We start from the raw sequence: 13,825 nt of genomic DNA, 5'->3' as shown, positions 1-13,825 counted from the left end.
CACTGTTGCAATACTCTGTCCTTTCTGAACCTAGAAGGTTAGAGTGTGGACAGAGGGACCACAATATGTGAAACACATGGATGATTTATATTCCAGTGGAAGGAGATTTGGTATTTTAAATTATTCTACCAAACTACCTTTCTTCAGTGTCATGAAAGAATTGACCTAGGACATAGAGGAGACAGAAGGGGAAGGAAGATGCCAGACTATAACATTAGCTTCAGGTATGCCATTTGTCACACAGTTATAAAGGGTTGGTTGATAAATATTTTGAGTATAAGATCAAACAAAGTTCTGATCAGGAAGATAACACAGTGGTTATACTAAAGACTCCCCTGCCTGCAGTTTGAAGGTCTCAGGTTCTATCCCCAACACTACCAAAAAGCCAGAGGTGAGTAGTGCTTTGTTTAAAGAAACAAAGTTCAGTATAATTCTAAGACTCTTCAGGGAGTTGGGCGGTAGCACAGAGAGTTAAGTGCATGTGGCGCAAAGAGCAAGAACCAGCGGAAGAATCCCAGTTGGAGCCTCCAGCTCCCCACCTGCCTGGGCATTGCTTCACAGGCAGTGAAGCAGGTCTGCAGGTGTCTACCTTTCTCTCCCTTTCTCTGTCTTCCCCTCCTCTCTCCACTTCTCTCTGTCCTATCCAACAACAACGACAATAATAACAACAATACTAACTACAACAATAAAACAACAAGGGCAACAGAAGAGAATAAATAAATAAACACATAAAAAAGACTGTTCTTCGGCTTCTATGAATTTGAAACTGTGAAATGAGATTAATACGTGTTTCCAATAAACTTCCTGGGCTGCTTATATTTCTGGATATTTCTGGAACACCCTTTGTGGAGGGGTGCAGATAATCTGGTACTATTATGTCACTTGGACACAGATTGATGTTATCACTGGGGATGTTTCTTAACCCTAGTTAAGAAGTGAATTTATGATGGTCAAGGGGATTGTAGGGTCACTGCTATCACTGCTGCTGCCAAAATGGATTACCATATCTGGGGTAAGAAGAGGGTTTGAGCCACCTACCTATTAAGCAGTCTCTTGTGCTTCCACTTTCCCAGGATTGAATGGAACAAACAGACTCTACTCGTGATTTTCTGTCTATGCTTATTAATGATTTCATATTTTAGGACTTTGTTGGCTCTTAGTAAGGGATATACATGAAATAAAGAGAAAACTCAAGAAATTCACCACAAGACCATTCCTCAAATTCTGAAGTCTGTAGCTATTTTTCCTTAATTATTCCAGCTTTCAGAGTTCTTTTACTATTAGATGATGGATAGGATGGGTAAGATGATGGATTTCAGAGTGTTTAGCTGTATTTATAGAAGATTAGATAGAAATTAGTATACACAATATTGTCCTGAATTTGAAGTCATTCAACTAGTTATCCTGCATATGAAATGATTCAACTGGACAGTATTCACATGTGAAATTTAACATCATTATAGATATTCATGAATAGTTTTCAAATATACCTACATTAATTTAGAATGATGCACACATGAAACATATGGCACAGTGCAATGTTAATTTAAATATTTTTAGGAAAGTTTCGAGACCTCCTTTGAATCTGGAGAGGTGGCAGTCATTGACTATGTGGGTCATAGTCTGTCTGTAGCCGCAGGGGCAGTTCGGGTCGTCTCTGGCTCCCCAGCGATGGAACATAGCAGTACACCGGCCATGGCCTGTTCGATAGCGATTGAGGAGGGCCCAATCATAATGTGCTAGGTCAAAGCCGGGTTGACGCTTACAGGGGTCTGTGATGAGGTGTTTGTCCTTTACCTCAGCTGACTGCCAACTCTGTTTCCAAGAGTCTGGAACAGAGAAGTTCAGTGTAGGCGTAGGGGACCAGATTGGGTGACGAGACGTCAAGCGTTGGACAGGGTGGGCGAAGAGTAATGTAATGTAAAATGTCACAGGCCCTGACACATAGGATTCAGTAAATTAGTTACTATTAATTCAGCAAGTTTGTTTTATTCAACAAGTTGTATTGACTACATATTTGTGTCAGAAGTAATTTAATTCATTCATTATTTCTTTCATTTTCATTCGTTCATTCATTTATAAGAGGTAGAGTGGAAGGAAGAACACCAGAGCATCATTCTAGCACACGTGATGCTGGGATTAAAAGTAGAACCCCATGCTTTAGAGTTGAACACTTTATCTACTGCATTCCAGTGGCCACAGGAATTACATTTTCTTCACAGAACTAGGATTTTAACCAAGATACCTAGTGAGTAGGATGCTGAAGCTGAATCTGATACTGTCTCTGTCTAGAGTGACTCCATGGAGGAGTCACTCTAGACCCCAAAGAGGTGGGTGGGGGTGGGGGGGAAGCAGCCCCTGTGAGCTTCCTACATGGAAGCATGAAGTCTTGAGTTTGATCCCCAGAAAACCATGTGCTAGAACAATGCTCTGGTTCTTTCTCTATCCTCTTCTGTCTTGCAATAGTAAATAAATAAAATTTTTAATGAAATAAAAAAGATAATATCCTGGCAAACCCAAGTGAGCAATGTAACATCAAATAACACGGGATTCTTAACAGAGACTAGACAGTGAGAGACTACTTCAGATTTGTTTGCTACAAAAGTTCTCTCTGAGGAGAGGATTTTTAAGTTGAGATGTGACTCACAATGAGGAAACAACCACAAAAGCATCTAGGGGAGATTGTTCCTGGCAGAAATAGCAAATAGAACAAAGACTGTAAGCAGAAACACCTTGTCATAAAGAATCAGGAAGACCAAGGTGATCATTATCATTGAGAAGTGACTAAGAGCAAGAACAATTCACCACTACACCAGAGATATTATTAGGAACCATTAAGATGGAAGTTTGTACTTTTAGAGGCCAGAAAAGTCTTTAGAGGATTGTTATCACTGGCAAAATATAATTTTCATAAACTCTCTAAGCATTGCACTTAATTATAAATTCAGTGTTTCTGTTTAGAGTGTAACCTTAATTACAGATTCATTAATTTGCAGGCTCACCAAAATTCCATGCCTTCTGTGAATGCTGGTATGACATGTTTGTTAGTATTTGCCTTACCAAAACATGGATATTAATTATTCATTATACTGGCTGGCACAAGAAATAATTCATATAACTTCTTTAAAAATGTATTTATTGGGAGTCGGGCGGTGGTGCAGCGGTTAAGCACACATGGTGTAAAGCACAAGGACTGGCTTAAGGATTCTGGTTCGAGCCCCCGGCTCCCCACCTCAGGGGAGTCGCTTCACAAGCAGTGAAGCAGGTCTGAGGTGTCTGTCTTTCTCTCCCCCTCTCTGTCTTCTTCTCCTCTCTCCATTTCTCTTTGTCCTATCCAACAACAACATCAATAACCACAACAATGTTAAACAACAAGGGCAACAAAGGGGAAAATAAATAAAATAAATATAAAAATGTATTTATTTATTTATTTATTAATGAGAAAGATAGGAGGAGAGAGAGAGAGAGATAGAACCAGATACCACTCTGGTACAAGTGCTGCTGGGGATTGAACTCAGGACCTCATGCTTGAGAATCCAATGCTTTATCCATTGTGCCACCTCCTAGACCATAATTTATATAACTTTTAAGATCACTCACTAGTAATTCTTTCTTCCCGTTTACTATATTAAAAAATGACTAATAGTTTTGAGGATTTTTTTATGGGTGAACTTTCGTTCCATAGGTTGTGTCTACAGAGATATTAGAAATCTAGATGCCTTGAAATTGTCTGGTGTCACCATAACACTACTATGCCAACAAGGATAGGTGGAAATGGTATCCAGACACATGATAATAAGAATGAACTGTAATCCTACATCATCATCTGTTGAACTTATATTTTTAAAGATTTGTCATTATTATTATTATTATTAATATTGTCATTATTATTATTACTATTATTATTATTTATAGATTAGAGACAGAAAGAGATTGAGAGTGAATAGGGAGATAAGGAGGGAAAGAGAGATAAGGCAAATACTTGGTAAGGCAAATACTAACAACACTCCACAGCACTGCTTCATTACTCATGAAGCTTTCTCCCTACAGGTAGGGAGCAGGGGACTGGACCCAGGTCCTTGGGCACCTTACACCAATACCTGGTCCACACTAAACTTATATTTTAATAAGTGGGTCTGGCATAACTAACTAAGTGTGGCCCTTTTTCATGGCAAATCATATCCTTATTTATGCTAATTATTGTATACTTATGAATCAGAATTTTTCTAGACTCCACCTACAGTCAGAAGAGTTCAACCTACATCTAAGACTCTTGTAAGATTTTATCCTATCTCCTTTGAGTAAGAATTTGCTGACTGAGTTTCTCCCAACCAGAATGATTCATGTCATGTAAACAGAGTATTTTAAACAATACTCATTCACTGCTAAGCATTTATCTTTTTTTTTTTTTCAGATATGAAAGAATTACAAGCAGAGCACATTCTGAATAGCCGTAAGTTCAAGAATACCCTCAAGATATAAAAATCAAGTAACAAAACTTAAACTCTGGAGTTCTTCTATGCCTATGCTTACTGTTGGTACTTTCTCAACACATATGCTTTCTCCAATGGATACATGACATGATTTATCTCTTTTCTTTTTTTTCCCTTTTCTTTCTTTCTTTTTTTTTTTTTTTAAATACTCTTAGTTCTCCATTAAATTTTTTAAAAATTATCTTTATTTATAGAATAGAGACAGCCAGAAATTGAGGGGAGGGGAGAGGTAGAGAGGAGAGATACAAAGATACCTGTAGTCCTGCTTCACCACTCACAAAGTTTTCCCTTTGCAGGTGGGGACTGTGGGCTCAAACCTGGGCCCTTATACATTGTAACATGTGTACTCAACCAGGTGTGCCACCACCCAGCCCCGATTTAACTTTTTTCAAGGGAAGAAAATACTGATAGTAACTGGGAATATTTGTATGGACGTACTTGTTCTTCAGAATTTCATTATGTTAGCAAATCTTTAATCTCTCTTTTCTTATTTGACTTATATTATTAAAAAAAGAAAAATTTGCTTAGAATTAAATGATATCCATTAGGTTTAATACAAGAACTTTGACAGTTTTACTACACAAATGTTTTCTCTGTGATTAGTGTAAAATTCCATATTTTTAATTATCAGATATCACTGAGAAAAACCTTCTCATAAGAATATATTCCAGGGAGTCGGGCGGTAGCACAGCGGGTTAAGCGCAGGTGGCGCAAAGCACAAGGACCAGCATAAGGATCCCGGTTCGAGCCCCTGTCTCCCCACCTGCAGGGGGGTCGCTTCACAGGCGGTGAAGCAGGTCTGCAGGTGTCTATCTTTCTCTCCCCCTCTCTGTCTTCCCCTTCCTCTCTCCATTTCTCTCTGCCCTATCTAACGACGACATCAACAACAACAGCAGTAACTACAACAACAATAAAAAAACAATAGCAATAAAAGGGAAAATAAATAAATATTAAAAAAAATAGTGACATGCTTTAAAAAAAGAATATATTCCAGTAAAATATTGTAAAATCCCACATATATAAAGTTAAAATGTTTTAAACCCATCAAGAAAGGGTTAAGTAAGGCAAGGGAGATAGCATAATGGTTAAGCAAACAGACTCTCATGCCTGAGGCTCCAAAGTCCTAGGTTCAATCCCCCACACCACCATAAGTCAGAGCTGAGCAGTGCTCTAGTCTCTCTCTCTCTCTCTCTCTCTCTGCATCTCTCTCAAGAATAAAAAATAAATAAAAGAAAAAAAGAAAAAAAAAGGGTTAAGTGGTTTATCATTTTTAGTTAATTCTTTAAAATGTAGAAATTAATTATCTTACATAATTTCAATTAATTTTTAAAGCAAGGAAAAACTATAATTATATGTAATTAACTATGTATATAGATGTGTATGTAACTATATATTAATTATGTATATAAATAAATATATATAATTAACTACATGTTGAATATCCCAAAACACATTTTTAATTTTGAAAGTAAGACGTTTATTTCTTCTAACAGGTTGTGGCTTAGGAAGGGAGCCTCCATCTTTGGATAGAATTGCAGATGGTAGAATTTCAAGGAAAAGTGCTTGGCCATGGCAAGCCAGCCTCCAAATAGATGGCACCCATTTCTGTGGAGCATCTTTGATCAGTGAGGAATGGCTCCTGACTGCCGCTCATTGCTTTGACACGTAAGTCCTCAGTCTACACCAACAGAGTTACCTGTTTTATCTCTTTTTATCACCTTTACTTACTATATTTCTTAACCTTTTTTCATTGACCATCTTAGGAACCCCAAAGATACTCATGATTGCCCATCAGGCATAGAAGAAATAATGATTTCTGAGAATTAGAACAATAAATAAATAAAATATCTTAACTCCAAATGAAAATATTTTCCAGTTCTCTCAATTTTAACTAAGACTAAAGAAGCCAACACAATGAAAAGCTAAACATTCACCAATCTTCCTGAGATACTTTGTGGAATTTTTCTTAACTAGGACAATAAAATCTGACCCTGAAAATTTACATCAGCTAATTCACATGAATATATTTGGTAGTATGCTTTTATTATTCATATGTTTTTGAAGATCTAGTTCTATTTGATATAATAAAAAATATACAGTATCTCTTAAGAGTTTCATATAAAATGGGAAAACCTTCTGAATAACATGTTAACTGAAAAGAAAGGATGAGAGGGCTGGGGAGACAGCATAATGGTTCTGCAAAAGATTCATGCCTGAGGGTCCAAGGTTGCACAATGTTCCAGGTTCAATCCTCAGCACCACCATAAGCCAGAGCTGAGAAGTGCTTTGGTCTTTCTCTCTGTGCCTTTCTTTCTGTATCTCTCTCTTGCTTGCTCTCACTCTCTCATTAAAAATAAAATAAGTGAAAAAATATTTTAAAAATTAAATATAATTAAGTTAAATATAATTAAAATTAAATTAAATATAAAAATTAAATATAATTTAAAAAGGACAAGAAAACAATATGTAAAGTGTGGCTTCAATTTTATATCTTTCTCCTCTCCATATCCATCAATGCCTTTAGCTATGGATATGAGTGCATATGTGTACATAACAATGAGTATGTGTGGGTACATATGTATACTTTTTATTTACGGCTTCAACTAATATGTATTACCTTCACAATCAAAAATGGCAATGATATATTATGTTATCCAAAAAATACATATATACAAGCTTCACCTTATAGAAAATAAAGTTATAAAGGGTAAGAGGGATTGTTATCTGCTAAATGGATACAAATCAGTCCTCAAATAAAACTGTGAGAGGATCACAATCAATGATCATGTCCCTTTCCCATTCTAGGCTCTATGTCCATTCTAAGTACTGGACAACTTTAGATCAGAAATGAGCCGACTTTTAATCTTTTAAATCTCTTCCAGTTATAAAAACCCCAAACTATGGACGGCTAGTTTTGGAATTACTCTAAGCCCTGCACTGATGAGACGACCGGTGCAGTCAATTATCACCCACGAAGGTTATTCGGCCCACAAGCACGATGATGACATTGCTGTAGTGAGACTGTCCACCCCGGTTGTGTTTTCCAAAGATGTGAGCAGAGTCTGTCTCCCAGATGCATCTTTTGAAGCCTTGCCTAACAGTCATGTGTTTGTCACTGGATGGGGAGCATTAAAAGCAAATGGTGAGTCTTTCAGATAAAATATCTCTTCCACTCCCCCAAAATAAGCAAGTCTCCCCAGCCTTGTGCTCCCATCTGATGCTAGGGCTCAGCTCCCAGTTCTCCTACATGGTAAGGAGTGTATTATACCTGTGTGCTCTGTCTCATCCCTGGCATTTGCTTTCTTACTCAAACATTTTCAGATTCTTTTTCTTTTTTATGATCTTGTTTATGACATCTGCTATTTCATTGACTGAATGTACCCTTAAATTAAAAAGCTGTGGGCAGGGGAGATAGCATAGTGATTATGCAAAAAGCCTTTCATGCCTAAGGCTATGAAATCCCAAATTTAATTTCTATCCCCCCAGCACCAACATAAGCCAGAGCTGAGTTCTGGAGAGGAAAAAAACATATTTTACATACTTCTACAAAGAGGATATAGGTAGTAGCTTCATCAGAGTTTTGTCTAACAGCCTTAAAAATTTAGAAGTAACCTAAACAAGTTGTAAATTATGTAAACAAGTTATAAATTATGTAAACACATAATTTAACATTATCAGTTTTCTTTCTTCCTAATATACAAACCTAGATACAGTCTTGTGCCACTACCTGCACTGTAAACCCTTAAACTTCCCCCAAAAAGAAAAATCATATTTACTTAAATATTAGTAGGTCACAAAAAAAGAGTCAAAATTGGTTTTTGTACTTAATAAGGAAAAATATGAATCATCCCAAGCATCTTCTCAGACCATAGTGGAATTAACACTTAACAATCAACAAAAGATTCGTAATAGTCCCAAAATGTGGAAGAAAATAAGAAAACCATACAAAAGATCAAAAAAAGTAAATGTTGGTTCTTCAAAAGAGTGAACAAAATCAACAAGCCTTTAGCCACAGTAACAAAGCAAAAAAGGCAGAAGACCCAAATAAATTGGATCATAAATGAAAGAGAAGATGTCACAACAGACACCGCAGAAATTCAGCATATCATGGGAGACTTCAATGAACAACTATATGCCATCAACCTAGAGAACCTGGAAGAAATGGACGATTTCCTAGATACCTACAAACTTCCAAAATTAAGTAAAGAGGAACTAGATAACATGAACAGGCCCATCACAACCAATGAAATTGAAACAGTTATCAAAAACCTTCCCAAGAATAAAAGTCCTGATGGTTTTATAAATGAATTCTATAAAACCTTCAAGGATGAGTTAATACCTCTACTTTTAAAACTCTTCCAGAAGATTGAAGACACCGGAATACTCCCTTCCAGCTTCTATGAAGCCAACATCACTTTGATACCAAAAGCAGACAGGGACACAACTAAAAAAGAAAACTACAGACCAATATCTCTGATGAACATAGATGCTGAAACATTGAACAAAATTCTAGCCAACCAGATACTGCAGTCTATTCAAAAGATTGTTCATCATGACCAAGTGGGCTTTATCCCAGGAATGCAAGGTTGGTTTAATATATGTAAATCAATCAATGAGATCCACCACATCAATAAAAGGAAGACCAAAAACCACATGGTCATATCAATAGATGCAGAGAAAGCCATTGACAAAATCCAATGCCCCCTTATGATCAAAAACAATACAAAAAATGGGAATAGATGGAAAATTCCTCAAGACAGTGGTGTCTATATATAGCAAACCTACAGCCAACATCATACTCAATGGTGAAAAACTGGAATCACTTCCCCTCAGGTCAGGTACTAGACAGGGTTGCCCACTATCACCATTATTATTCAACATAGAGTTGGAAGTTCTTGCCATAGCAATCAGGCAGCAGCCAGGAATTAAAGGGATACTGATTAGAAGAGAAGTTAAACTCTCCCTATGATTGACATGATAAAATGATGGCAATACAGTAAGGTGTCAGACCACAAAATTAACATTCAAAAGTCAGTGGCATTCCTCTATGCAAACACTGTTAGAAGAAGATGAAGCCCAGAAATCAATTCCTTTTACTATAGCAGCAAAAAACAATAAAATATCTAGGAATAAACCTAAGAAAAGAAGTAAAAGACTTGTATGCTGAAAATTATGAGTCACTACTCAAGGAAATTGAAGAAGACACAAGAAGTGGCAAGATATTCCATGTTCATGGGTTGGAAGAATTAACATCATCAAAATGAATATACTACCCAGAGCCATGTACAGATTTAATGCTATCCTCATCAAGACCCCAAAACACATTTTTAGGAGAATAGAACAAATGTTTATCTGGAACCAGAAAAGACCTAGAATTGCCAAAACAATTATAAGCTAGAGCCGAGAAGTGCTCTGATTAAAAGAAGGGGGAGGAGGAGGAGGAGGAGAAGGAGGAGGAGGAGGAGGAGGAGGAGGAGGAGGAGGAGGAGGAGGAGGAGGAGGAGAAAGTTAATTCTTAGTATTCCAGCTTTGCTCTATACTGGTCTCCTCTAAGTAAAAACCCTAGGTTGAGGGTGAGGGTGGATGTCTGGCTTCACTGGGGAGGGGAGTGTCTATTGGTGGTGGGAATGGTGTTTATGTACACTCCTATTAATTTGTAGTCATATAAATCACTAATTAATATGAGAGGGAAAATTGAATGTCTCAAACTTTTAAAAAATATTTATTTCCTTTTGTTGCTCTTGTTGTTTTATTGTTGTTGTTTGTTATTGATGTCATCGTTGTTGGGTAGGACATCAAAATGGAGAGAGGAGGGGAAAACAGACAGGAGGAGGGAGCCAGAGGCCTGAACCCGGATCCTTATGCCAGTCCTTGCGCTTTGCACCATGTGTGCTTAACCCGCTGCACTACAGCCTGACTCCCTGTCTCAAACTTTTTAAAGCACAGACTGAATCTTCTTAATACATAGGCTGAGTCTTTGATATGTTGACTTTCTTAAAAGCTTAGAAGGGAGAACAGAAACAACCGGTGGTACAGTTATATATACAAATAATGTCAAAGGACATAAATTATGGTGATGTATGATACAGCAAATCCTAACAAAGGGATAGTTCAAAATTAACCCAATTGCCAAATAATGTAATTGTAGCAATAACTATCTATTGCCTTCTTAAACTCTAAGACAGTGGAAACCTCCCACGTCCTCTATAGAGCCTATATTTCCCCCAGTCCTGGAACCTCTAGGGTGGGCCTCACTTTCCTGCATGCTTCTCTCAATTCATACCAAATAATTCTCCATTATTAACAGAACTATTTACCTTATTCTCCATTTCCATTCTTAACAGAATTTTTCACTTTGTGAAGTGATGTACCGTTTTTTGTTTGTTTGTTTGTTTGTTTTTTCAGATAAAGGAGGGTAAATATTACAGGTTAACTTGATAGTGAGGCATAGTTTGGGTGTAATTATCTTCCATCCACCCATGTGTGTAATTTTAATGATAATTTTTAGAGAATTGTTTTATTTATTGAGGGAGAGTGGGAGAGAAAGAGAATCAGGGCGTGACTGTGGTATACATGATACTTGGGATCAAACTCTAAGCCCAGCACTTTATCCACTGCACCGCCTCCCATACCACATTTACCTATATGATGATGGCAAGAAGCATAACCAGGGGTTTTGGGTTCCTCAGCTGAAACAAAAGAATATTTGGATCTATCTTTAATGATTATTGTGAGGATTCAATAGTCATTGTATTCTCCTCATTCTGCCTTAACAGCCTCTTATTCGTAGAGACTAAGAATCTTTAATGTAAGGACAGATGCTCTGTTTCTAACAAGTTCATTGATAATTGAGAGGATGAAGAGTGGCAGTACTGTCAATAACAACAAGTGAGGAAATGTGCAAACATGACTCATAGAACCTGGAAGGCACCCAAGAAATACAACTTTTATACCTGTCATCAAGTACAGATTCCTACAACTTTAAGACATGTATTACCACTGAACTTCCCTTTGCAAGACAGAACATGCTATCTTACACAACAATGTAGACCACTTCATTTTTTTATTTTCCTTCTTTAGGTCCCTTCCCCAATAATCTGAGAGAAGTTGAAATAAAGGTCATAAGTAATGACATATGTAATAAAGTTAATGCATATGGTGGTGCTGTGTCATCAGGAATGCTATGTGCTGGATTCTTGACGGGAAAACTAGACGCCTGTGAGGTAAGAAGAGACTCATATCATAAAACCATACATGTTGAATAGACATTACCTTACTGACCATAAACTAGTGTCACTTCACAAAGCTTGTGGAGAGTAGAAAGTAAGAGCTGTAAGAAATAGTCTTTGAGGGAGTCGGGCGGTAGCGCAGCGGGTTAAGCGCACGTGGTGCAAAGCTCAAGAATGGGAATCCGTTAGAGCCCTGGCTCCCCACCTGTAGGGGAGTCGCTTCACAAGTGGTGAAGCAGGTCTGCAGGTATCTTTCTCTCCCCATCTCTATCTTCTCCTCCTTTCTCCATTTCTCTCTGTCCTATCTAACAACGACAACAACAATAACTACAACAATAATAACTACAACAATAAAATAAGGGCAACAAAACGGGATATATAAATAAATATTTAAGAAAGGAAATAGTCTTTGATAAGGAGCTTATTAATGTCCATATACTTATGTAGATGGACATTGGCAGGATCCACACTCCCAGCCTATTTCTATCTTTCCCTAGTGGGGTAGGGCTCTGGAGAGGTGAAGTTCTGGGACATACTGATCATGTCCTCTGTCCAGGGAGTTCAGGATGAAATCGTAGTAGCATCCACAACTTGGTGGCTATGGCTTAGTGAGTTTCTGAAGAAATCGTAAATCGTATTTTGTTGAATTTCCAGGGCATTTTTGTGTTTTTCTAGTTTATACTTAAATAGTCTACATATGTTTTTTAAATAGACTTAAATCAGGAGTCGGGCGGTAGCGCAGTGGGTTAAGTGCATGTGGCACAAAGTGTAAGGACAGTCCTAAGGATCCCAGTTCGAGCCCCTGGCTCCCCACCTGCAGGGGAGTCCCTTCAGGCGGTGAAGCAGGTCTGCAGGTGTCTATCTTTATCTCCCCCCTCTGTCTTTTCCTCCTCTCTCCATTTCTCTCTGTCTTATCTAACAACGATGACATCAATAACAACATTAATAACTACAACAACAATAAAAAGGGTAACAAAAGGAAAAATATAGAAATTGACTTAAAGCCACAAACACAGATAGGTAGTTGTGTTCAAATAAATTCTCTTTCTTTAAATCCAGTCTTCCTTGTTTCCATCATCATATAGCACATTTAGATTTAAATTGGGGTATGAAAGCATGGGAGGGTAAGGCTAATAGCTATTTGTAAGTCCAAGTCTACATATTCTGTCTACTGAGTATGGAAGGTAAAGAACTCTGAGACTCCATGTCTGCTCCAACTCTATCACTCCTCATATTACACATATGTATATATATCTACAGTGCACTTCTACATAGCATGACTTTTGAATGAACAGATTCATTGCTAACATACAATATTAAGAATTCCTAGTCTAAGTCCTAAGTTAAAGATAATGGGAAGGCTTCATGATTCACACACCCCAAAACCATTAATCATGACTAGGGATTTTACATCAGTTTTAAAGAAAACTCATTCATGGAAAAAGTGGAATATAAATTTCTTTCATATGCTTTTGCATATCATCCTCCTCCCAAACCATGTTGCACTGCAGTATAATGCCAGACACCTTTCTATCAACTGAAGTGGGTAGAACAAAGTTCAAGTGAAACTGAAATCAAGAGATTATTTCTACATGATAGGTAGGTGAGGATTCATGAAGGAGGCAATATTTAGTTAAGCCTTAACATCATTTTTTTAATGTAAGAATTAGATGCTGGACATAGGTTCACAATTTTTTAAATTCCTTTATTGGGGGATTACTGTTTTACAGTTGGCAGTAAATACAATAGTTTGTACATACATAACATTTCCCAGTTTCCTACATACAGTACAACCTCCACTAGGTCCTCTGTCATTCTTTTCCAGGACCTGTACTCTCCCCCCCACCCCAGAGTCTTCTATTTTGGTGCAATATGCCAACTCCAATTCAGGTTCTAATTGTGTTTTCTCTTCTGATCTTGTTTGTCAGCTTCTGCTTGTGAGTGAGATCATCCATATTCATCCTTCTCTTTCTGACTTATCTCACTTAACATAATATCTTCAATCTCCATCCAAGATGGGCTGAAAACAGTGAAATCACCATTTTTTAATAGCTGAATAGTATTCCATTGTGTATATATACCACAACTTGCTCAGCCACTTAT

The 13,825-nt window shown here is 37.4% G+C and overlaps 1 protein-coding gene across 1 annotated transcript in view; it reads left to right on the top strand.

Annotated features, from left to right (window-relative positions):
- LOC103119995 (transmembrane protease serine 11G-like) overlaps nt 1–13,825 on the top strand; it is a 35,272-nt gene that overhangs the window by 19,340 nt on the left and 2,107 nt on the right. Inside the window, exons 6-9 of the mRNA XM_060188608.1 lie at nt 4,415–4,453; nt 5,987–6,158; nt 7,376–7,635; nt 11,574–11,716. Of these exons, the coding sequence (XP_060044591.1) occupies nt 4,415–4,453; nt 5,987–6,158; nt 7,376–7,635; nt 11,574–11,716 (614 nt within the window). The remainder of the gene's footprint in view (nt 1–4,414; nt 4,454–5,986; nt 6,159–7,375; nt 7,636–11,573; nt 11,717–13,825) is intronic.

Source organism: Erinaceus europaeus, chromosome 3 (genome assembly GCF_950295315.1).
Source record: "Erinaceus europaeus chromosome 3, mEriEur2.1, whole genome shotgun sequence".
NCBI classification, from domain to species: Eukaryota; Metazoa; Chordata; class Mammalia; order Eulipotyphla; family Erinaceidae; genus Erinaceus; species Erinaceus europaeus.
This window is presented reverse-complemented; position numbering and strand designations above follow the sequence as displayed.